We start from the raw sequence: 24,689 nt of genomic DNA, 5'->3' as shown, positions 1-24,689 counted from the left end.
AGTTCAAATTTGCACCCTGTTCAGTCTTTATCTGCTCCTACATTACCATAGTTCATCTGAAATACATCCCTTCTTCAAGCTGTTCCACTTTATATTGGGAGCAGCTGCACTGGGCGCTTTTCTGCCATCATTATTCTGTTGGGATTTTTAATGGGCTGATTGGATAAGGGCAGATGCAGCACGGCTTCCCAGGACACTTTAGTGGGGTGTCCCAGTTTTGTGAGGAATTATGTGCAGTGCTTATGGACCCTGACAAAACCCGGCCCGAAAAAGAGATGGTTGATTCAGTCAGAGTCTGTGTGTCTATCACCCTGCTTCTCTTCTTCCTACAGTTGCCCTATTCCAATCCACTTCTGTCTGCAACCAAGACCTCCAACGTTTTTTGGGCAGGTAGGACTCGCCTCTGCTGCACAAGGACTGAGAGTGACATCAAGCTGAAAGGAAGCTCAGATAGTTTGGTCTGATACCAGAAAAGGGGAACTGAACGGGTGGGGTTTTCTCCGGATGACAGTCTTTCCCTGCAGTTCAACACAGCTCTTCAAACAGGTCTCCTGCGACCGCCATACTCTACCACTGGCTGTTCAAATATTGTAAAACCGCCCCATCTATGTGCCAGTTCCTGAATCCAGAGGGATCCACGGGGAGCTTGTGACAGAAGTCGGGTGTGGAGAAGGTGGAACCAAAGTGAATCAGTAAGTCTCTTTCCTTATTTCTTTCTGGGTTGGTCCAACTGCAGCATGAATAGGGCCGGTGAAGGAAAAGACGTTCTGGTGGGAGGGAGAGAAAATGGAAGTAGTGTAAACCAAAATTGCTTCGTTCTTCTCTGGATCTCCTTGGCATGGATGACCCTCCGTGTGTGCATGCTGTCGCTCGGCCGGATCTATAGCTATAAGTCAGCAAAAGCTTCTTTTCCTTTGCTCAGGAATGTTTCCTGCCCTTTGCCGTTGTTCCCAGTACACAGATCTTGGGCATTTCTCTAAGATGCTCGATCTGTACACGTTTCCCTGTGAGTAGTTGTGCAGCATTCTTGGGAAAGCAAGGGGAAACTAGAACAACGTGTTGCACTGTGACATTCCAATCAGCCTTGTTTTCTGTCCCCCCCCCCCCATCAGTGTTGTCAGCATGTCACTGAGCATGCACCGTTCTGCTTGGGTTATTTTGGGTTGTCTTTTCTTGTCTTTTCTTCTCTTTAAACATTGTTTCCTACTTCAAACTTTGAGGTGCCCCTCCCCGAGCCCCCCAATTTCCCCCATGCGTGTGGGTAGTTTTGGTTCCGTCAGCAGTTGCACTCACAACCCAGACGTTGAAAATAGGAGCCACAGAAGCTCAGTTAGTCGTCATAACAAGATGTCTGTCTGTCTGTCTGTCTTGTTTATACCAATGTTTAAACAATTGCATACAAAATGAAGTCAGAAGAATCTGTTTAAAACCTTGCATTGCAGAAATTTCTTCCAAAAATATCAAATGCTATGTTATATAAGATTATGACTATCGTAGAAAGCAGACTGGAGATTTACAGGCGATGAACAGAAGTGTTACAGATTAAAATTCTTTTATTCTGTGTTAAACTAATAAATGCAAACAGGCTTAACATTTCTATGGCACTTTCAAGAGTTCAAAATCTTTCACATGCACCCTCTAGTTACAGTCTTTACAACAATCCTGTAAGAGACAGCATCATTATTACCCCCATAGTACAGATGGGGAGACTGAGGCTGAGAGAGCTTGGCTTGCTTATGGCTATTTCATGACTTCATGCAGAAGGAAGGTTCAAACCAAGGACTTCCTGATGTGTAGTCCCTTTTCTGAGCCACAATACTTCACCATCTCATATAGTAGATCAGAGGTGCTGAGTTTATTGCTCCATGAGGATCCCACAGCATGAGTTTCTAAACACTATCCCCTTTAAAAAATAAAATTTCCTTGTGATCAGTTCTGGAGAACTCAAAACTTGATAATAACTTCATGATATTGGGATTGGTCCTACACTTGATGCATTATTACATACACTTAAGAAAGAAAGAAAGAAAGAAAGAAAGCAAGCAAGCAAGCAAGCAAGCAAGCAAGCAAGCAAGCAAGCCAGATTGTCTTATTGGAAACCCTCCCTCCAAAATCCACAATTGCACAACTGTGAATTTTGGACTTAAAAAAAAAAAAAAGATTCTGCCTGAGGATGAGTCCTGTGTAACTCAAAACTTTGCACATTCCTTTCTGAATATTGATGGGATGTAATGAAGGGTTTTCTTTCTTAAGTTTGTGCTACTGAGCTCCCTAACTCTGATTAAACTCTTCATAACCTCTTGCTGAGAGGGCCTGCACGTTTCATGCCAATTTGGAGCTTCATCAAGACCTTTAAGAGATAAGACAGGTCTGCTGCTGCTGCTCTCTTTGGCACGACATTGACCATGCAGCTCAAGCGCCAGCTGTGGCTCCAGCCGTGAAAGAAGGGGAAGGGGAGAGAAATACATGTCTCCCACTGCTGGGTTCCCCCCACCCCAAACACCCCCCCCCCTTTTCTGGTAGGGATCTTCACAGGAAAGAGAGGAGGGGGCAGGCAAGCGCCACCCAGGTGTCTGGTCCAGCTGGGCTGGGGTGTTGAACTTCAGCCCCACAGGCCAGGCCAGCCTTTCAGGGGGTCCTAAGAGGGTCCCCCCACTTTCCCTTGCCCAGCATTCCTAAGACATATTGGTGGCAGCCAGAGAATGCCCACAGTTTGCTTCAAGCGATTCCAGTGGCCAGAAATAAAAGTTGTTAACTGGAAAAGGAGCAGAGTGCCCTGTGCACAGCACAAAACATATCTTGGGACAATGCAGGTAGAGTTGGTCTGATGCAGCGTAAAGCAAATTCTTCTGTCTGTTCTTTCCTTCCTTTTCATAATTCTGCTTTAGTTAGCAACCAGAGGAGGAAAGAGCTATGAAAGACACTGAAGACACTCTCATTTCCTTTGCCAGAAGAAATGCTGGCCTAAGGACTAGATACTCATATATTAAAAAAGCATTAAATCTGAGCTTGGTTGGATCTTCCAGTTCTGCACACACAATAAAAATGCGAGATCCCCAAGCGCACAAATGCAAGATCCCCAAGCGCTCCGTTTTCTCTCTTTCTGGCTGTGCTCAGCAGTGATGCACAGGTAGCAGTCGGGAAGTTGTGTGCTGAAGTGTCATAAATAAATAAGTGTATGAATGACATCATGCCTGTGTCTCTCCTTCAGTGCCTTTCTCATCAAAAGGAAGGGGAAGGTCAAATGCACCAAGGTTTTTGCCAGTTTCTGGAAGAAGGACTCTCAGCCAGAACCCATCATTAAGGGTGTTTATACTGTGCCAACTGCATGGGTTACTCGTGTGTTTCTGAATCCAATTTGAAGTACTGCTTTTTTACTTTATTTTTTGATTTATATCCTGCCTTTTTTCCTCAAAGGGCTCAAGGCAGCTTACATCATCTCTCCTCCTCCATCTTATCCCCACAACAACAGCCCTGTGAGGGAGGCTGGGCTGAGGGTCTGTGACTGGCCCAAAGTCTCCCAGTTGGCTCCATGGCTGAGCGGGGACTCGAACCCGGATCCTCTGAGTCCCAGTCCCATGCTCTTAACCACTACGCCACACTGGCTCTCAGCCCAGAAAGTGCTGAGGAAAATTACTTGAACCCTGCTGTCACTGAAAGGGGCAAGGCCTTTTTCGTAGTGGCCCCACTGCTCTGAAATGGATTGCCTTTGGGGATCAACAGGCTGTATCTTTGCTGGTTTTTAGGAAAGCCCTGATAACCTGCTTGCTTGCTTTGCTCTTCCCTCCATTATGGATTCCTTGATTCTTCCAATTCATAGTTGCAATTGTGTTATGGATTTTAGTACTGTTCAGCCAGGATGTTTTCAATTCCAATATTTGCTTTTTTATTTTAAAAATGTGCTGTTTTAATAGTGTGCTGGCCTATTTTGTTGTTCCAAACTATCTTGGGAGAGCTCCTCTCCCACAAGGCAGCCCAGAAATGCTTTAAATAAATAAAAATAAATATTTCACCAGTTTTCCATATGTAGAATTTTGGTACCAGCCACCAAATTTAGCATCGTGAATATCTTCTGTTTTGAAAGCAAGCAAGCAAACTGTGTGCAATTCTCAGAGCGAACCTACTATGGATGTTTAATCATAAATAATTCGCACTGACCAGTGGGGCTTACATGCTAGTAAGTATGTCTTTGATAGCAGCCAGCTTAAATCTTACTTTATTGGCAGCGGCAGTCCAGCAAATACTCCACAGAAGAGGCGGAGGAGTGGGGGGAAGAGGAAGAGGGAGCCATGTCCAATGTTATCCTGGAAAGCATCTTTCTGAAACGTTCTCAGCAGAAGAAAAAAACTTCTCCCCTAAACTTCAAGAAGCGGCTCTTTCTGCTGACAGAGGACAAACTCTCATACTATGAATATGACTTTGATCGTGGGGTGAGTCCCAAAAGAGAGAGAGCGACAATGTGTGGGCCCCACGCCTTAAATGCCAGGTGTGAGCTGCCACAACACTGGGGTGAGCAACCTGCAGCCCCAGAGCTGGCCTTCACCTAATTCCAAGAGTTGTCTGGCGTGTCCCTTCCTTTGTCCGCCTACCTGGTCATAGAAGTCATCCGATGGCTCTGCGTGGTCTGGAGGACCATGTAGAGCAAGGGTGGGAAACCTCAGGCAACGGGCCAAAGCCAGTCCACCCAGGAGGCCCAGTGCAGCCCTCCTGTCTTTTCAATAAGCCTGTGAGGCAGCTCAGGGCAAGCAATGGAGGCCAGCCTATGGTTGGCTAGTGCGCTTGCTGGCTTGGTGGGGATTTGAGCTTGGGTCTTAGGAGCCCCAAGCCTGATGCTCCAACACACTTGCTCTCCAAAGACAAGAGCCCCGATCTGGCCCAGAGTATCTGTCCCACACCAGGGCCTCTTTCTGGCCACCTCTGTCCTGCTGCCACCAGCACAAGAAAAGAGAAGCATGGTTTGCCTTGCTCCTCGGTTGGAAGGGAGCCTGTGGCTTTCTTGCCACCCCAACTGCACTGGCAGATGTTGGTGGCAGAATCGGCACTGTGGTGGCGGCAGCTGCGACTGATGCTGCCCCCCGTGTGGGTGGGTTCATGGGAGGAGGCCTGCCCTGGTGCAACGCATCCTTCATTCTCCTCGCAGCGCCGAGGAAGTAAGAAGGGCTCCGTGGATGTTGAGAAAATCACCTGCGTCGAGCCGGTCATCCCCGAGGCCAACCCTCCTCCAGAGCGGCAGGCCCCAGCGGTGAGTCCTTGGTGTACCTTTGCTGCAGCCTGGATTCAGCTGCCACAGGTGTAGTAATCCTCCCTCTCTTCCGCACACAGCGAAAAGGAGAGGATTTAAATGAGAAGGAGCAGATCACCATCATCGAGCGGTTCCCCCACCCTTTCCAGGTGAGCTGTCCTTGCCTTCCTGCAGCCAGGGGCCATCGCAAGCCGAGTGGGTGGATGCCTGTTTGCTTGGGCCTGCTCCCCCCGTCTCTCTCACCCCCTTGGCAGTTCTTCATGGCACCCAAAGTCAGCCTCTTGGTGCAGCTAGCAGCCTACCCCAGGTAAAAATGACCCAGGTAAAAATGACCCAGGTAAAATGACCAGTCAGCCAGAATGTGTAAACGGGGACAGAGAACTTCTGTTGCTTCTGCTGCAGAGGGAAGAGCCCTTATTTCTGACCTGCAGGTGGACAGAAACCCACATTTTCCTGTTTTAGCCTTGGAAAAGGCTCCCTTCTTTGTGCTTAGCGAGGGAAAACAACTGACCCCAGACAACCGCTTTTTCCTGTGCAGCAGAAGAGCGGGGTCAGAGAATAAGAAGCCATGAAGAGACTTGGTCCTTCCTTCTAAGCCTTGTCCTCCGTACTTTTGAACAGTCCTGCTGCTCATGTTTATTTCTCATAAACATGCTTTAAGACCCTGATGCTGGGAAAGAGTGATGGCAAAAGGAGGAGGGCAGAGGTTGAGGTGGCTGGGTGGGGTCACTGGGGCGGTGGGTGTGGGCTTGGGTGGCCTCCAGGGGATGGTGGAGGACAGGAGGGCCTGGGGGAATGTTGTCCGTGGGGCCCTGATGGGTTGGGCACAACTTTGACTTTGCGACTAACAACAACAAAACGTGCTTTCCTCCTACTAGAAATCGGTAACAATGGAATGGGAAGGGTTGGATTTTTCAGGCCTGCCCACCACTGGCATGTAGCCCCTGGGGGATTTGAGAGATTTTCCGAAATGGAATGCCATCCTCAGGGCAAAGCATGTTCCCCACCCGTAATGTAAAGGCTTGGTTTCATTTGTGTGCAAGCCAGTTGGCTTGAGACAAACTCCTTATCTTCTTTTCAAAGGATTGCTCCTTATCGTTTGGTCTGTGCATGTCTAGAGAAACATTTCCTGCTTACTGTATCTCAGGAAACCATATACCATCCACATTTATTATCTTAAGACCAGTGTCCATGTGTCACAGATGGCCCAGCTCCCCCACCTTAAAACAGCCCTGGAAGGGGCAGACAGATTGAATGTAATGCCATCTATTTTTAGCCACATTTATAAACAATTTGTAGTCCTACGCTCACTTATTGCAGGTGTGGGGGTGGGGGGAGGTTCCATTGGGCATTTCTCGGGAAGTATCTGTATGATCATCGAGCAAGTATAGTTTGTGCTGTCCTGGGGCCAAACCCACAAACTCAGATTTCAAAAGAGAGGGTTTTGGGTAAACGCAAGTAAGGCTGTCTTCTCTGTGCAAACTATCCAGTGCTGGAATAGACCTCCTCTCCCTTGTTAGAATTTTTTAGGCAGAAGCTGGGTGCGGCTGCCTGGAGATCCCAAAGGGGACAGATATGGCTTTGTTCCTGAACTTCTTTATTCCAGTGCTAGCCAGATTTTGAGATCCCTTCCGATTCTGTGATTGCTGTGCCTTGCAGGTAGTTTGCATGTAAAGTTTTGGCACAGGTGGTGGTGGGGGGATCTTCAAGCTGTGCATTAGCAGCATCACTCTTTTATTTTGTGGTTTTTAGGTGGTGTACGATGAAGGTCCCCTCTACATCTTCTCTCCGACGGAGGAGTTACGGACCCGCTGGATTCAACAGCTGAAGAGTGGTGAGTCTCTGTGAGGTTTAAATGTGTAATATTAGTGCAGGAGCTGAGCTGACTGCACGAAACCCTGGTATGTTTGAGCAGTTCTGAACTAGAATGCTGTCTAGAATGCTGTCTAGTGGTTATGCAACGAAACATGCAGAAAGACTGAGAAAGAAACCCCATGGGGGATTGAAACATGTGTAGAGGATTGTAAACCTGCAAAGAAGTAGGAAGCAGACACCTTGTTTTTAGAGCCTCGTGAAAAGAGTGCCTGGTTGAGATAAAAACAAAAAAGCAACAGCAGAAATACCAAAAAGCCCAGAAGAAGTTTTAAATCCATGTTTGCAGGCCTGCTTCTTTATATTCCTGAGGGTCTTGTGCCCCACTCACAAGGTTTTTCCCTGAATTGTATAATCCAAAGTTCAGGACCTCAGTCCAGGCAGCCAGTTCCTCCTCCTCCTCAGCCAAGATGGTTCCTCCAGAACAAAGGGGTTGGGGGGGGGGAGCAAGGACTGCTTCAGGTGCATGCCCCAGCTGGACCAGGTGTTTCGGACCCAAAGCACGTGGGCCCTGTGTGGTTTGCTTGCAGTCCTTCCACATCTCTCTCCCTGGTCCCTTCCCCTTCCATTTGCTGACATGTAAGTTTCTGCACACCTTCCCTTATTCTAAAGGGGTGAAGTGCCTCTTTAGAAACTGGTAGTTTTAAGCAAAAGTAGCCTAGTATTTTGCCCCTGTACGAGCTTTGGTCCCTTCTGCTCCTGGAATGTGGCCTGCCTGAGAACATGCCCAAAGTAGAATTGGGTCCGCGGGAGGAAAGAAGCTGGTAATCTTTTAGGCTGAAAGGCAGAGGCTGCACCTGAAAATAATAACACATTGCTCCTTAGTGCAGGGTGCACGAGATTTGTAGCCTTGCAGAACAATCCAGTATATTATTTATTCATATTACTTTATCAAATCAGAACTTGTGTGTATAGAGAGTATACGCCAATTCAACCATGTTTACGCTAAAGTATCTATGCTCGGTCTGTTTATCCTCTTCTGTAAGTGGGAAGAGCAGTCTGTGCACATTCTGGTTCAATGAGCCACAATTCCTGGCTTAACGTGTTACTCAAATTCAGCCAATGTGTTCCTTACGTGTTCGAGTTCTTCACATGGCAATGGTAATTTGTTTTCAAGTCCCACTGAGTTCAGTGGATCTAAGCTCCCAGAGGAGTATTTGTTGGTCTACTTTCCCCCCATTTTTCATGTGTCCCAGGATTCATTGCCTTAAAATCGAACATCATGCCGCCAGAAACGGTGTGCAGAGTGGTTATGCTAACACTGCTTTCTCTGCTCAGTCTGACTGTGCTCAATTGTGTAGAATCGAACTGAGCATCTGGGCTATTGCTCCCCGTGGGCCAGGATGGAACTGGGCTGCCAGGGAAATCGGGGTGCTGGCATGGTGGGTTGGTGCTCTTGTGCAGACGTGGATGAAGATGCCATGCTTCCTTCCATTGCTGCAGCGATCTGCTACAACAACAACCTGGTGCAGAAGTTCCACCCCTGCTTCTGGACAGACGGGCAGTACCTCTGCTGCAGCCAGACGGCCAAGCTGGCCATGGGGTGCCAGGTCCTGGGAGGCAGGAGTCGAAGTAAGGCCTTCCCCCGTCTTCTCTTCCCCACCCTCCTTGCGCCTCAGCCTCCATCCTCCCGTTTCCTGTGGGTAGCAGTGGCCCCCTCAGTTGTCACCCGCTCCAGCCCTGCTGAAAGCCGTCCTTTCTCCTCCTTTCTTCCCTGCCTTTTCCCTTGTGTTCCTTGTCTTTCTGGAGTGACTGCCCCTTTTCTCAGCTGCTCTGGGAGCCCTTTGGGCTGAGGAGCAGGATTACAGCCAACACCTGAAGTAATAGCCGTTGCTACCTGTCGGTCCCTTTCCACCTGCAGGCTTCCGAAGTGGCCGCTCTCTTCTCAAGCCCGACAAGCCGCTGCCCCCAACCCCGGAGGAGGATCAGGTAGGAGCAAGAGCCCTGCCAGTGGTCTCACTCCACAGCCGTTCTCACGACCAGCATCGCCGGCATGGTTGCTTCTCGCCCCCGTTCTCCGAGTGCCTCGCTTGGCAGGTCGGGCGCCAGGAGCAAGGGGGCTGCAGCGCCTGCTGCTCCTTCTCCCCAGCGCCAGCCAGAGCGAGGGGCAGGGAAAATGCCGAGCGTCATGGCGAGGGACAGGAGCAACTGCCTCGGTGGATGCCCAACCGTGCCTGTCCTTGGCACCAGCCCTGCGTGGCAGCAGGCACAACTCGGGGAGCGGTGAAGGAGGGCATCTGGAGCGCCTCACTTCTCCCTCTTTTCCCTCCAAATCTCCTTGAAGATGATGAAGAAGCCGCTCCCTGAACCGGTCCCCAGCACCCCATCCAGGAGCAGGAAGGTCGTGGCTCTCTACGACTACGCCCCGATGAACGAGCAGGACCTGGAGCTGCAGAAAGGGGAGGAGTACCTCATCCTGGAGGAAAGTAACGAGTCCTGGTGGAGAGCCCAAGACGTGAATGGGTAAGAGGCCCGGCACAGCGGACGTGGAGTGCTTGCCTGGCACCTCTGGAGGCCGCTGGAATCATTCATTCATTCATTCATTCATTCAAACATTTCTATGCTGCCCCTTGCCGAAGCCTCGGGGTGGCTTACAACACAAAAAAATACAATAAAATACAAAAATAACAATATAAAATAAATAACAATGTAAAAGAAGTCGCCCTGGCCAGATAAATAAGCAAATATTGTTAACAATTAAAATGACGTTTAAATAAAAACGTCTTCACCTGGCGCCGAAAAACAAATAACTCCCCTTTTATGCTGACCTCCAGGGCCAGATCAGCCGCCACACTTGCATTACACTGTTGGGTTTGCTAGTTTGCTTACCTGAAAAGATTATATGCTCCACTTCGGGGGAAAAGCGCTCCCAAGATGATGCTTAAGGTTAAAACCATGAAACACAGTGGAACAATGATAAAACAATGGCAGGAATACAATTTCCATATGTTAACCCTTAAAAGAAGCTGGCCCCATTGATATAGCTGTCCTATATTATTTTAAATATTTGTATTCCAGTCCTTTTAACAAGCATGTGCAAAGCAGCTCGCATGGAAGCAAGCACTGCTTTTCATTTAAAAAAGAGTTGCAGCAACAGACAATGCAATCGGCAGTTCAAAACAGGAGCAGGTAAACAACCTGAAAAGGCAGCTTAATAAAATTATCGTCAGTGCCTATCTAAAAGCATCAGGCCCAGTAGCGACGGCCAAGTGTTAGGTGCTGTGCAGGTGATGCAAATGCCATTGCTCTGGAGTCAGTGCGATTAGAACTAGAGAGTCTGATGCTGTCAGTGGAAAGATTTAATACGGAGCTAATCGCCAAAAGAATTTCACCCCCTTTTTCAATAGAAAAGGCTCACAGGATGGCTAATATTGGATCAGTAACAAATAGGAACATTTTGTGTTGTGTGTTTTTTTCTTGTGATATTTTGTTTCGTTTTGAAATAGACTTTAGAAAGGCAAGGAAAAGGAACAACTTACAGAATAATATAAGAAAACTAAAAAAAAGAAGCAGGTTACTTGTATGTAAGGTTACTATAAGTAGTGTACTTTTTTATTTGTAGTGCTCATACATTTGGTTAAAGCAGCCTCATGAAAGACAGAAATGGTAGCTATGTAGCATATACAAGGAGCGTGTGTATTATTCTGTGTGCAAGTTTTACAGTCACAAAGGCACAACACAAAAGGAAAAGGGCAGAGTTGGAAGAAAACAAATATTTATTTATTTATTTATTTATATTGCGATTTATATCCTGCCTTTTTCCTACAAAGGTCTCAAGGCAGCTTACATCATTCTCCTCCTCCATCTTAGGCGCCAAATAGGCACCAATTCTGAAAGCCAGAGAATAGTTCTTAGGATAAGCAGCCGAAATGAAAGCAGCCTAGGAGAAGAAGCATCAGCGGCAGCTGGTCTTGTGGATGAGCGGCTGGGGCGACCTTACTTCCCTCTGCTGGTCGAATGGCGGCTGCGGGATGGGATGGCCCTTGGGGATGGGAGGCATCGTATGTCAGCCAGCTAAGTGGATGCAGCGCTCCCTGTCTTGCTGCAGCTTCCACGGACTCTGAAGTTAAACCAGCTTAGGAGTCACTGCCTTTCTCCAGTAGTGAACAATTGCTCTTTAGGAGGGGATCGGGGCCGCTCCTTACAGACCGTCTTTTGCCGTCTGAGGGGATTGCAAGGCCGGCATTCTCTGGAGGCTGCTGGCAGGGCGAAATGGTCTAAAATCTCATCCTTTCTGAGGATGCGGTGCTGCCACAGGGCGAGTGCCTGGCCTTCTGCCTGCCTAGTCCTGTCTGTCCGAATGGACTGGGGCTGCTCTGAAAGGGTCTCAGCCAGAGATCTCTTGCAGCTAAAACTTTTAATGTCAGATCACAGGACTTGAGTTCGGGACCGTCCACATGCCGAGTATGTGCTCTGTGGCTGAAGTGGGGCCCCTTCCCTTTGTGTCCTGCTAGTTTCATGGAGAAGAGTAGGTCAATATTTTTATTTTCTCCTTTTTCTTCCACCCAACAGGAAACAAGGCTATATTCCCAGCAACTATGTCACTGAAACAAGAGATTCTCTGGAGATATTTGAGTGAGTCTTCTTGGAACTGTGGGCCAGAGGAAAGGACTTAAGTATATTTGGGGGAAGGCATGGGGTTATTGATCGTGATCATAAGGCGTGGAGGCGAGGATGTGGTCTGTTGCCAGCTTGCTGAAACTTCCCTGCAAAAGTCTCCATCCACAGCCATTTTTAATTATAGTTTATCTTTCCATCTGGGAACAGAAACTTAGCTAGGGAGATAGCAGCCGCAGGGCACTTCTGGTAACAGAAGGGAGAGGAAAATCTGGAGTTTATTTTATTTATGTTTATTTATACATATATTTATAGGCCACCTGTAACTGCAGAGGGCTCCCCAGGCAGCTAGTGAAGCATTCCGCTGCCCCTCCCGCCAACTCTTCCCTTCCCTTGCAAAATCTTCTTCATCCTCCAGAACTGCATTACTTGGCAAATGTAGGCTTGGGAATACATGTTAACCAGGATAAAGAACAATAGTGCTTTAGTTAGAGTGTTGGATCAGACTTCTTGTCTCCCACTCGACCGTGAAATTCAGTAACTTTAAGCCAGTTCCTAACCCGCAGGCTCTCCTACCTCACAGGGTTGTTCTGAGGATGAAAATGGAGAAGAGGGCCGAGTACGTGGCACATAAATGCCATAAGTAAAGACTGGAAAACATCTGGACTTGTGTTGACCTTGTATCCACAGATATACATTCCCAATAGCTTTCCCATTCCCCAACCTTCTGACAAGCATGTTGTCTTTCAGGTGGTATTTGAAAAACATAACCAGAAGGCAAGCAGAGCAGCTGCTGAAGAAGGAGGTGGGTGTAATCATGCTCCTTCCTTCCGTCTTTCCTTCCATTATGAGCTCCGACTCGAGCGTGTAAGAACCATGCTGGGTCGGAACAAAAGGGACATCTGGGGCAGAGTCCTGTCCACGCGGTGGCCAGCTGGTCGCCCGCAGAAAAGGCACAAGCACGGATAGCCTTCTGTTCCAGGAATTTGTCCGGCACCCCTTAAAGCCATCCAAATTGGTGGCTATCCTAGAGAATTCCAGGCACTGTGACAAAATCCTCCCTTTTACATGGCCTTATAGGCCCCTTCCAAGCCTATTCTATGAGTGGCCCCCACTCACTTTGCCTTTAGAAAGGGCAGAGAGAGAGACACCTTTGAATTTAGCCATTTAAAGTGCATAGTTTTATTAATTTATTAATATTTGTGTTTCTATTATTTTAGAGGGTTGTTTTGTGCATCTTGCAAGTGTTATAATTTAAAATTGTTGTGCATCGGCTTGGCAACCTTCTGGTAGAGAAAGGCAGTATATGCAGCTTATTATTAAATAAATAAGCAAGCCAGCAAGCTGTGGCATGGCAGGGCCTCTTGCTTCTTCTGGGCTTCAGCCAAGGTTATATTGGAAGTCCGTTTTATCTTCCTCTCCACCCTTCTGCTGACATATTAATGCTGTCCTCTGTTTCAGGGCAAAGATGGAGGCTTCATTGTCCGAGATTCCATCAGCAAGACCGGAAAATATACCGTCTCTGTGTTCGCCAAGTCAACTGGGTGAGTGTGGGATGCGGAGGCGGAAATGGGCCAACGCTGCAGGGCAAGTGACAAGATTGTGTGGCCCCCAGACATCATTGCCCCCCCACACTTCTGAAAGTGACTGGTGTGCCCCCTCAGCATCTGGCCTGGCCTGCCTCTGCAACCTACTTATCCCATGACATGACCTTGGCTATTTGCTTTTCTTACTTTTCTTAGGGTGCAATCCAATTCTTCTTTAGATAGAAAACAGAGGCCTATTTAGAGGGGGTTGTTTGTCTTTATGAGCTACAGAGCACCAAGATGGTCAAATCTAACCCGTTCGGAAGCTGAATTTGACCCTTTTAATATCCTTCAGTGGCTAAAAGCGCCCCTGACCTTTTAAAATACCATTCACCCCACGCAGTGCAGTGGGGACTCCAGGAAGTGAAAATTGCCTCCAGCCCCCTTCAGTTTCCCAGTCCTGTCCCGGGAGGAGCAGTGAAAAAGACTGGCTAGGCTGAACCTGGAGAAAACAAGATGGAGGGGACGGCCTGGGACCTGCATGCAGAAGATGCAACCGGTGTTGTCTCTGTGCTCCAGAGGGAAGGTCTAGAACCAGTGTGTGGACGCCACACCCAAGTAGGGTGCAGCTGAACATGAGGAGAACCTGCCTGCCAGTTAGGGCAGCTGGAGAGCAGAGCAGAGCAGAGCGCTGGGGAAGAGGGGGCTTTCCTTCTCTGCAGGCACGGAGGCAGAGGCTGCACACGTGTGACCAGGATGCTGGGCTTGGCCGGGCTCCAGCACGGAGCAGAAGGCTGGCTAGAAGGCCTCCCCGATCCGGTCCAAGCCCAGGGTTCTGTGGTCCCGCACCGCCTCCTCGCTCTGCCCCCCCCCCCTGCACACAGTGGTCCCCCAGTGCAGTGCCAGACTCCCTGCCAATGTCCCCTTCCCTCCCGCTCTCGGCAATCCCACCCACCCGTCCTCTTGTGTCGCTGATGCACAACTGCTTCCACAGGGACGCCCAGGGGACCATCCGCCACTATGTTGTGTGTTCCACGCCCCAGAACCAGTACTTCCTGGCAGAGAAGCACCTCTTCAGCACCATCCCGGAGCTCATCAACTACCATCAGCACAACTCAGGGGGTGAGGATGAGCAATGCTTACAGGCTTGGGAGTGAGGACAGTTGCCTGGTTCGCACCGAATGGCAACCCAGACTGCGGTTGTGCATAGGCTGAATCAGGGGTTGTTGTGGAATTGTGTGTTGTTCTTACATGAGAAACCTGCACTTGAACTGTGCTTAGGAACTGTGAATGACCCAGAGTTCACAACCCAACAGCAAACCCCGAACTCTCTTCCTGAGTGGTGTGTGTTTAACAACCTGTAGTTAAACCAAAGAGCAGCTGGGCAATAACAACCCATGATTCAGTGATAACCCATGTTCTGGGTTGTTGGTACATGCCAACCAGGTCAGTGGCTGGCATTCATCAGGGGGATGCAGAGTGGGGAGGTTGAAACTAAGCAAGTGCGGATCTGGTCAGTACCGAAATGGGAGAATGCTGGGGACACCCCCGTCCCACATTTATGCCCCCTTGAACTTCAAGATGAGAGGGACGTGGGATATGCAGGTACTTGCATAAGGAACGTGGGAAATGGGGCACATGCTTTCCCCAACTGGCGGTGCAAGACTGGTGTGGAGTGGCCCACCCAGCTGTGAATGGGAAACGGATTCCTTAGGCTGGCAAGATCCTGATGAGGATCTGCTGTCCTGCCCTGGATGGCGGCGCTCGAATCCATAACCTTCAGCAATCACTAACGTGGGAATGCTGGGCTAGATGGAGCCTTGACCTGACCCAGCATGGCTTTCTTGTCGTTGTGATACACATGCATGATTATGAACGCACATCTTTCGATGCACTCCAGGGCTTATATCCAGACTGAAGTACCCTGTGTCATCGCAACAAAAAACCGCTCCCTCCACAGCAGGACTTGGATACGGTAATTGCCGAGTGCCCTCACATTAGAGGTGGCTCTCTTGTTTCAGATGAACCCTTCCTCTCCCTCTCTTGCCTGCCTGCAGCTGGAACAGGCAAACCCCATTGCCTTCTGGCTCCGTGTCCCACAATGCCCTGCAGCAATGCTACACTGGGTGCCCCCGGGCTTTTAGGGGAAAGGTAACATGGCAAATGGCTTCCAGCTGTTGCTCTCCCTCTGAATGGCCCCCTGTCTCTTCTTCACCATGACTTGCACCCATCCTTTGACCTGTGTTGCTTCCAGGAGCATGGGAGATTGATCCAAAGGACCTGACTTTCCTGAAGGAGCTGGGAACAGGGCAGTTTGGGGTGGTGAAGCACGGGAAGTGGAAAGGCCAGTACGACGTGGCTGTCAAGATGATCAAGGAAGGTTCCATGTCGGAGGACGCCTTTATCGATGAAGCCAAAGTCATGATGTGAGTGGCACCAAATATCCTCCCCACACCTCAGTTTCTTTCAGCATCGATATCCCCAAGGGAGGACAAACCTTTCTGTGCCTTCTTCTCCCACATTCGGGTCTTTAAACCCTCAAGACGATTGTAATATGCTCCATGTGTATCCCTTGAAGATGGTCCTGATACTTCAGTTAGTACAAAAAGGAGCAGCCAGGTTAGTGACAGGGATCCACTGGAGTGGCCACGTAACACGGGTCCTCTGCCATCTGCACTGGCTACTGACTGAAGTCCAGGCCCAATTTAATGTGTTAAGTTTGACATACAAAGCCATCAACAGTTTAGGGCCTGCATACCTGAAGGAGCATCTCCTTCCAATACACCTGTCCGAGCCTTAAGACCTTCCACGGAGGTCCTTCATCAGGAGCCCTCTCTGAAGCAGGTGAGAAGGCTGGCTACCGGGGAAGGGCCTTTTTGGCAGGAGTACCCAGCTCTGGAACCGGCTCCCCAGAGAGGTGTGTCTGGCACCAAGACCTCATTCATTTCAGCGCCAGGCCAAAATCTTTTTATTCACCTAGTGCTTTAAAGTTTGATGACATTTTAAGATGAGATTTTACTACATGCTTTATATTGTATTTTAATTGTGCTGTTACTGTGGTGAGCTGTCTTGAGACCTATTCTGGTGTAGACAGGATATTGTCTGGTGATAAAGTCATGCCCGACCCATCACGACCCCATGGACAACATTCCTCCAGGCTCTCCTGTCCTCCACCATCCCCCGGAGTCCACCCAACCCCACACCCACTGCCCCAGTGACCCCATCCAGCCACCTCGACCTCTGCCGTCCCCTTCTCCTTTTGCCATCCATTGTTCCCAGCATCAGTATCTTCTCCAGTGACTCCTTCCTTCTCGTTAGGTGGCCAAAAGATTTGAGTTTCATCTTCATGTTTTAAATAAACAAACATGTTTGACCCATGTAGGAAAACAGTTGCAAATTTTGGATTGCTCTTCTCGAAAAGGAACACAATTCTTGCCTACCCGCACTGGCAAAGTTCAGTCAACGCAGCTGTTCTCAGGACGGAGACCACATTGTGCAATGAGGAACTTCTTGCGTGGTGGTGAGGGAGGGAGGGAGGGAGGGAGGGAGGGAGAGGCAGCAACCTGAATTCCACCACATAAGCAGGGCTTAAAACCCAGCCTGGAAAGAGAGGAGCGCTCAAGACCCACTGGATGAACAAATCTGCCCAAAGGGACAGATTCCAGAGGGAAGGCTGGGTCCCACATCTTTGAATAGTTAAGGGTACCCCTGCCCCCACATCCTTTTAAAATCTCCAGTCCTTTGTGTTCCATTTCTGAAGAAATTTGCAAATGTTGATACTTCCTTATAAAAAACCAAAGACACGAGACCCTCTTGCCAGGTTCTTATTCATATGCCACTTGATGGAGAAGAAGAGTAAAAGATGCAGGAAAACTGGAAAGTCCAACTACGTCTAAAGTCATTCGGACAGTGTGCATGATCATACAGCCCCCCCCCCCCCCCAGTAGCCAATGTCTTGGTAGGCAGCGGTGTGGGTGAGCAGCCAATATTCATGAACCAACCATGGCTTATCACGTCACCCAAACCTGGCAGAAGTCGGTTGTGCAAGGATTAAACAACCCTTTGTTTAACCCATGAGTTTGCAGAACTCTTCCCAACCCAAACCACGGTTGTGGCTTGAGCATCTAAGAGCCACCCAACATGTGCTCACAAACCCACCGTGACTTATTTGAGCCCTGGTAATCCTCTGAACCAGCTTAGTGTGTTTCTTGCTGTATCCATCAGGAATCTCTCTCATGGAAAGCTCGTGCAGCTGTTTGGGGTCTGCACCAAGGAGAGACCGATCATGATTATCACGGAGTACCTGTCCAAAGGTTGCCTCCTGAATTACCTCCGGGACACTCGGCGGTCTGCCCAGGCCAGCGAACTTCTCGAGATGTGCAAGGATGTCTGTGAGGCGATGGAGTACCTGGAATCCAAGCAGTTCCTGCACAGGGACCTGGTAGGCAGTCGCTTTTCCCCACAGTGCCTGTTGACGTGCCTGCAATGCGTCACTCCAAACCGATTTGCCCTGTTCTTGGATCAGTGTGCATTGGGTCGCAGATGGAGCACTTGAAAGTTCTTTCCTTTCCTTTAAAAATCAAATCAATTATTACAGGCCCAAGTCAGCCTTCAACAGCTCATGGCGTGCCTCTAGGCAAGCCTGAACTTTGAGCCCGCTCTTTTCAGGAATTATTAGCTAGGGTCCACATGCATCAGGACAGGCACAGTTTCTTATGGATCTGTACAGAATTAGTAGTCCCGGCCCACCAGGGATCCCGGTCTGGCTCCGGCTCTCCAAGATGGACACCCCACTTTTCCATGGTCGCACTCCTTCCTTCTCCTGCCCCTGCCCCCTTTCCTCTGGCCACGGTTCACTCAGTGCCCCCACCCCACTCCCATTCGCAAAGGCTGAAATGGCTCTAAAGCTCAGTTACTGGCAGGACGACGGACGGGGTGCGATGCCTCGGAGTTTCATTTCGGCCTCTGCCGGTGGATGCTGCTGCTGCTGCTGCAGTGTGGCCCTGAGGGCTCCTGGGAAATAGAATTCTGCTTTTGGGCTGAGCGTGGTCCAGTCCCTGGATCTGGGGCCCAGTGGCGATGCAGCTAATTATCAGCTTCCTCCCAGGAAAGAGCAGCTGTGCTGTCAGCATTAGGACAGGGCTGTGGGGTGTTTTAAACCAGCCCGATCCATTAATTAAGGGAACCTGATCCCAGGAGACGGAAGCCTGACATCTACCTATTTTGTGGAAGTATCTACCCCACCTTCCATAAAACATGCTTAGTTTGGCTGAAATCAAATTATACTCTATGGTGTCAATCCATGACCTTTCTAAAAGGCTGTTAAAAAGCAGCATAGCAAAATGGAGAACTGAAAGACCGGAAGTCTTCTGCCTTGTGCCAAATGACTTTGGAGTGGACAGCAGACCAGCCTCTCTTGGGGAGAGCATTTCACAAAGAGGGGACCACCACCGAGATGGTCCTGTCACCACCACATCTTGTGCTGGGCTTTGGCACAGGCTAGTGGTGAGGACTCCCCTATCTGCTGGCTCAGTTGCCTTGTTTTAGCTTAACCACGGGTGCTCCTGGTCCGAAAGAGAAGTCGTCAAGCACTTCCTCTAAGTGAAGGCTCTCGATTTAATAGGGAAGAATTTATGCTGAGGTTGCTGGGATGTACGGTAAGAATGAACGAAATTATGAAAAAAGAAATATATATGTATACAGTGTATATAGTGTTCACTATTATCTACCGTTTCAGACATTCAGCGGGGAGCTTGGAACCTCTCTGCTCAGATATGTGGGTCCTGCTCTCGTTGAGGTCTGGTGGGGATAAGGGAGGGGGTGAGAGGGGTGGGTCTGGTCCCATCAAGGGGCAGTGCAGCCCTCAGTGACACAGCCTTCCAGGGCAGGGCATTGGCCGGGCGGCCACAGGGGTTCAACTTGCAGTAGCACCCGCCTGAACTGGAACTCACAATAAGACCGTCAGGGGCAGACGGGGGTCTGTTGCGTGAGCAGAGCCCAATGGCCCGTGAGCAAAAGTGCCGTGACTCTCCTGCGCGCTCGCTCTGTTGCGCTGAAACGTCCGTCTCCTCTCTCTCTGCCACAGGCAGCTCGCAACTGTTTGGTCAGCGAACAAGGTGCCGTCAAAGTTTCCGATTTTGGCCTCTCCAGGTCAGTTTGTGCCCAAGGGTATGGTGGGAACTGGGCTGACAGGCTTTCTCTCCCTGTGTCTTTTGAGTATTTGCTTTGCTGCCATTCCCTTCGCTCTACCCACCTTTTCTTTCTGAGCCCCATTTTTCAGCCTCTCATCTTCTGCTTTCTTTGCACCCTTCTCTCCACACAGGATGGTAGAGTAGTGGAACTGGAAGGAACCAGAGGGCCATCAGGTCCAACCATCGGCCCAGCGCAGGCCTCCCCTTCCCTCTCAGATGGCCATGCAGCTGTGTCTTGATGCCTCCAGCGTGGGAGAGCCCACCATCTCCCTAGGGCAGTGGTTCTACTGTCCTCCTGCTCTAAAAGTCAGGGCATCTTTCCTGGTATCTAGCCAGAATGCGTCTTCCCGCAGCTTGGGCCCCTTGTTCCACGTCCTGCACTCTGGGATGATCAAGAAGCGATCCTGGCCTCCTCTGTTAGAGGCCCTTTCGAGTACTTTCCACATGACACCTGCTTTCCTGTCCCTTTGTGGCTCCACTTTGCACCACTGCCTGTCACCCCGTGAAGCCAGCGTGACTTGCAGGATTGCTGGCTGGAGAGGCCTGGATGGGGCTGAACTGTCACTGCCTCCCAGGGCCAGGGGCCTCTGCTGCAGGGACCCCGAGTGCACATGCAGAAAACTTAAGTGGGCATAATCTGCCAGCAAGGGTGCTCCTGCCAGCACTGGACTCAGCGCCAGCAAGAGTCCTTATTGATTGATTGATTGATTGATTGATTAAAACATTTTTATGCCGCCCCATTTGCTGAAGCCTCGGGGCGGCTTACAACAACAAGTTAAATCATCATGAATAACATTTTAAAACATATACATTAAAATAAAATACAAATATACAATATAAAATAAGCCGCCCTGGCCAGATAAAATTGACCCCATGGCAGCTGCTTGCTCACCCTATGGAGGGAGGTGCTCCTGCCTGTCCAGCCAGCAAGTGCCCAAAGTCCCATGAAAGGGGATAAGGAGCAAGAACAGCTGGGGATGATGGGCGCCTCTTCCCATGGGGGATGGGGGGTGTCTTGCCCAGGGACTATTCAACCGCTGCTGCAGGCACAGGCTGGGTTCCCAACAGGGCATGTGGGTGGCAGCGTTGGATTTACTGGCGCCTTGGTTTCCCTCAGAGGATGCAGGACTGGGCCTATCAACTTATTCCCCGCATTGCTGGTTTGATAGTCTTACGACATCCAAAAAACTAACACATTTAGTTTAGCTTAAGCTTTCCCAGGTGACTCACTGCTCCATCTGATGAAGTGGGCCGCACACATCTATGCCCCAGTAGCATCGCTTAGTCTTTCAGCCACCCCAAGAGGCTGAAAGTCGAATTAACCAAACCAAAATCTGCCCACAGGTACGTCTTGGATGATGACTACATTAGCTCTATGGGATCCAAGTTTCCGGTCCGGTGGTCCCCTCCGGAGGTCCTCCTCTACAGCAAGTTCAGCAGCAAGTCGGACGTCTGGGCTTTTGGTGAGCTGAAAGTGCACAGAAATGATGGGCGAGGCGGAGTCCCAGAGGGGGATTCTTGCTGCTGGCAGACTTAAGGGCAAGCAAACGCGAGTCGCCCCGACCACAGTGGACTGAGCATCCAGGGCCGCGGATGGGCTTGCGGCTGCAGGATAGGTGTGACTGTGTCAGTCAGGACGCACCCCTCTACCGCCCCACTTGACAGAGCGCAGCAGGCTTTGGAAGTAATCCCCCTCCCCAGCCTCTGCCTGCTGGGAGGAACTCCACTAGCAAGGGGTCTCTGCCACAGAAGCGCCCTCACTGTGCCCACAGAACGCTGCTGCTGGTGACAACAGGCATGGAGCCCCCAGTGGGGGTGGCTTAGAGTGTTGGACTGGGGACTTGGGGAGCTGCGTTCCAGTCCCCGCTTGGCTGTGCAGCTCACTGGGTGAACCAGCCCTTCACCTGCGGCCTAATGTACCTCACAGGATCATTGCTGTGAAGATAAGGCCCTTGGGCTCCTCATGGGATGGGGGAAGGCAGGAGATAAACGCAACATAATAAGTACGATTGGCCAAGGGAACTTTTTAAAAAGCCAAATGACGTAAATCCTCCTGTTTTTCAAAATAGACGAGCAAAGTGGAGGGGAAGAAGAAAATAAATTCTAGGTTATGTGTTTGTATGGATCCCCAAGAAATCATGCCTGAGTGCTGAGAACAGCTTAGTGTGTTTTGTAGAATCCGGATGTAAGGAATTTCTGCAAAACCAAGGGCAGTTTTGAAGTGGAAGATTTGAAAACTGATTGGAATGCTTTGTGTCTTTAGAGGAATGTTTAAACAATTATTTGGTGTTGCAGATGGACCTGTACATTTTCTAACAGTTGGGTATGGCATTCCCATGGTTGTGCTGAATCCACTGATCACAAAGTTGCTTTTTGGTGATGCCCTCTGCATTAGCTATGAAGGGAAAGCACTAATCAGCACAAGACGACAATGGGAATGCCATGACACCCGCCCCACCAGTGACACACACTGTGCTCAAGCAAATTCCCAGAAAGTCCCCATGAGAGTCCCCCATGGCCTAGCACCCAGGTCATACTGAATTTGGAGGTGGCTCAGCAGAAAAGGTTGAGTCTCGCTATGACTCCTGAGTCCCATTGTGGTTTCCTGACCTGACAGGTGTTCTGATGTGGGAGGTTTACACCTTGGGAAAGATGCCCTATGAGAGGTTCAGCAACAGCGAGACAACGGAGCACGTGACCAAAGGGCTGCGTCTCTATCGGCCCCACCTGGCATCTGAGAGAGTCTACGCCATCATGTACAGCTGCTGGCACGAGGTAAGGCTTGCTTTGAACCATCCTGATATCCCATCCCCACCTTGAGCAGCAACCCATATAAGCAGGCAGATGTGCCACTTTATAGAGGTGCATCGTGAAAGAACAAATCTCAAGAGACTGGAAAGCATAACTTTATTTTCAATAAGGATCTTTCTTGAAAAGAAAGGCACATTTTCCAGTAACTTAAGAAGCACTCTGTGTATAGCTGTAGTGTCAGATATACAGAGGATGGCCCTCTATTTGAATGGCTATCAGAAGATAGTTGTATATTTTAAGGCGTCCGTTCTTGGAAGGGCTATCCAGTTCAGGTCCACATTAAAGGGAAATGAACCCCAAGAAAGGAAGGCTGGTGCCCTGAAGTTGACCGTTCACAGGAGGCATTTGGGAAAAAAAAAGTGTCACATTTTCTGCCTCCCAAAAGGAACAAGAGAGGGTTTTCCAGAGCGTGGGCACCACTATCCAGAATGTCTTCTGTTGAGATATCACATGGCAACATTATAAACCTTATCTTTAAATACTTTGCAAAAGGTTCGTGCACTCTCTCCCCCTCTCTTTTTAAAGAAAACCCCCTCCCCCATGAAGCTCCTTTATGTCAACTCATCTTTCTCCGATGTTATTTTTCTCCAGAAAGCAGAAGAGCGTCCCACCTTCCAAGTCCTCCTGAAACACATCACTGATTTAGCAAATGAAGACTCCTGAACAGATCCCTCTCCAATTGCTCAGTTGCTACAGTTTGTTTTTCATATGTTTACGTTTGCCAAGCAATTTCTGAATGGATGATGGATGGAAGAGGCTGAAATGAGCATATTGCAGCAAAAATAACTGGACCCATTCCCCCCCAAGTCACCAGATTCTTTTTCTCTGGCTCCATGCACTAAATGGGTTGTGTTGGAAATCACCAAAGTGCTACCGAGAAGATAACCTATGCCGGAAAGTGCCGGTTACTTATCTTCCTTGTCAACAGCAAATCCTTTCTCTGCAGTGTCAAAATGCTTGCATCTCTCCCTGTAATTCAAAACGGTACGCTGGGATTTGAGAACTTCACAGAGATGCAACAGCGTGCAATGCCGAAATAGCAAGGATCAGAAATGATCTGAGAATGAAAGCGCTTATAAAAAGGACATACAAGTGATCGTTTCAGTGTTTTCCTGAACTACCATCTCAGCACTGCCTGGCATTTTGCTGTCTTGCATATTTTCTCACTCCTCACTCACAAATGCTTCCTCCTGCCCAAATAACAGATGTATAGTTCATTTTGTTGTAATGGTTGAGTTTATAATATTACACTTATGCTCCCACACATTTCCCTTCACATAAATTAAATGTAGTGTGTTAATATTCTTTGCTCCTAGAGTTTGGGAGGGGTGATGCAACACATTGAATATAGGTCCCCAAATAACAGATGAGTTTTAACTTAAAACATGAAAATTAGTAGAAGTTAATGTAATTAAGGAGCAGGGGCAGAAGAATGCGCAAGACAGAAAGAGAAAAGATTGCGCCATTTAGAGCCTACTGCACTGTAAGAGAAAATCCAGAAGTGCAGCAAGAAAGAGGAAGAAGAGCGGGATGTCTCAACATCCATTGTGGACTAAGACTCTTCTCTGTAAGAGAGACAGTATGCTGGCTTTGTAAGCAAGTCCGCAAAAGCATGTTACCAGCTTGGGCATTTTCACTAACCTGCTAAGGGGTCTAGCAATCTGCATTTCTAAGCAACTTCCTGGTCACTTGTGCCTACCAGGTGAGTTGCTGATTTATGGCCGTTCCCGTTATCATCTCTGCATTGCAAGACAGGGTGTGGGAGACAGATGGTATTGGTGTAAAACAGTCCGCGAATGTAGCTGAACGGTCGATATCGCCGATTGCTACTCAGAGGAACTCTAGCAGCCTGGCCGTGTCGCCCGCTGTTACGCGCATTGCACGGAGGGCAGCGAAGCGTGCGACAAAAGGGGCGTGCAACGTTCCTGCAAGGCGACGCACTATTAATATCCCAGTGTTATTTAGCTATTGAATGCTTGTTACGTGTTATTTATTTATTTATTTAAAGCAAGGCGATGTCACGTGCAGAGGATGTGCGCCGGGTCTCAGAGCCAGCTGATGGCAACCGTGCAACCCGGTGCAGTTATCACTACCTTGCAGAGAGGAGGCTGAACGACGGAATGCCAGTCCTGTTCTAACAAGCTGTGTGCGGACCGTTGCATGAGATTTATGGAGGCTTCAGTCCATGCTCTACCAGCCTGAGCACGTCTATGAAGAGGCAATTTGCGAAGGACTCTCCGTACGGTCTCCCAGTCTGCAATCCTTTCCACCCGCTGAAATGTTATTTCGATTTTACAATAGCGTTAAAAATTAAGCTAACCAAGGACGAGCATAACAAAGCAAAGCCACTCGGCTTAGGCTGCTGTTTTATAGGCATTTCCGTGGGAGACAGTCCCATGGAGCGCAATGGGATTCAGCTTCCGAGGAGACGCGGAGCCATCAAGGAGCCGCCTGGCCAAGCGTCACTCTACCCTTTCCCCTGTTCCTATC

At 49.2% G+C, this 24,689-nt stretch overlaps 1 protein-coding gene across 1 annotated transcript; it reads left to right on the top strand.

Annotated features, from left to right (window-relative positions):
• Positions 1 to 340: 340 nt before the first annotated feature.
• BTK (Bruton tyrosine kinase) lies at positions 341 to 23,296 on the top strand. The gene is made up of 20 exons (XM_044427489.1): positions 341 to 390; positions 547 to 692; positions 4,227 to 4,430; positions 5,141 to 5,242; positions 5,323 to 5,391; positions 6,995 to 7,076; positions 8,558 to 8,686; positions 8,976 to 9,043; positions 9,399 to 9,577; positions 11,627 to 11,689; positions 12,422 to 12,476; positions 13,133 to 13,215; positions 14,192 to 14,319; positions 15,098 to 15,172; positions 15,452 to 15,623; positions 17,422 to 17,638; positions 19,283 to 19,347; positions 20,733 to 20,851; positions 22,006 to 22,163; positions 22,791 to 23,296. Exons 3-20 carry the CDS (start codon positions 4,290 to 4,292, stop codon positions 22,860 to 22,862), a joined length of 1,977 nt encoding a protein of 658 aa, XP_044283424.1. The 5' UTR covers positions 341 to 390; positions 547 to 692; positions 4,227 to 4,289; the 3' UTR covers positions 22,863 to 23,296.
• Positions 23,297 to 24,689: the final 1,393 nt, after the last annotated feature.

This window comes from Varanus komodoensis, unplaced genomic scaffold (genome assembly GCF_004798865.1).
Source record: "Varanus komodoensis strain SLA01 unplaced genomic scaffold, ASM479886v1 scaffold18_3, whole genome shotgun sequence".
Lineage (NCBI taxonomy): Eukaryota > Metazoa > Chordata > Lepidosauria > Squamata > Varanidae > Varanus > Varanus komodoensis.
The sequence above is the reverse complement of the archived record's forward strand: the minus strand, read 5'-3'. Positions and strand labels throughout refer to the sequence as shown.

What these genes read in the sequence shown, in the direction of transcription:
- BTK (XM_044427489.1), top strand. Translation starts at nt 4,290, where the DNA reads ATGTCCAATGTTATCCTGGAAAGCATCTTTCTGAAACGTTCTCAGCAG. An exon ending in GATTCAACAGCTGAAGAGTG is followed by an intron (nt 7,077 to 8,557) that starts GTGAGTCTCTGT and finishes CCATTGCTGCAG; the next exon opens with CGATCTGCTACAACAACAAC. An exon ending in AGCAGCTGCTGAAGAAGGAG is followed by an intron (nt 12,477 to 13,132) that starts GTGGGTGTAATC and finishes CCTCTGTTTCAG; the next exon opens with GGCAAAGATGGAGGCTTCAT.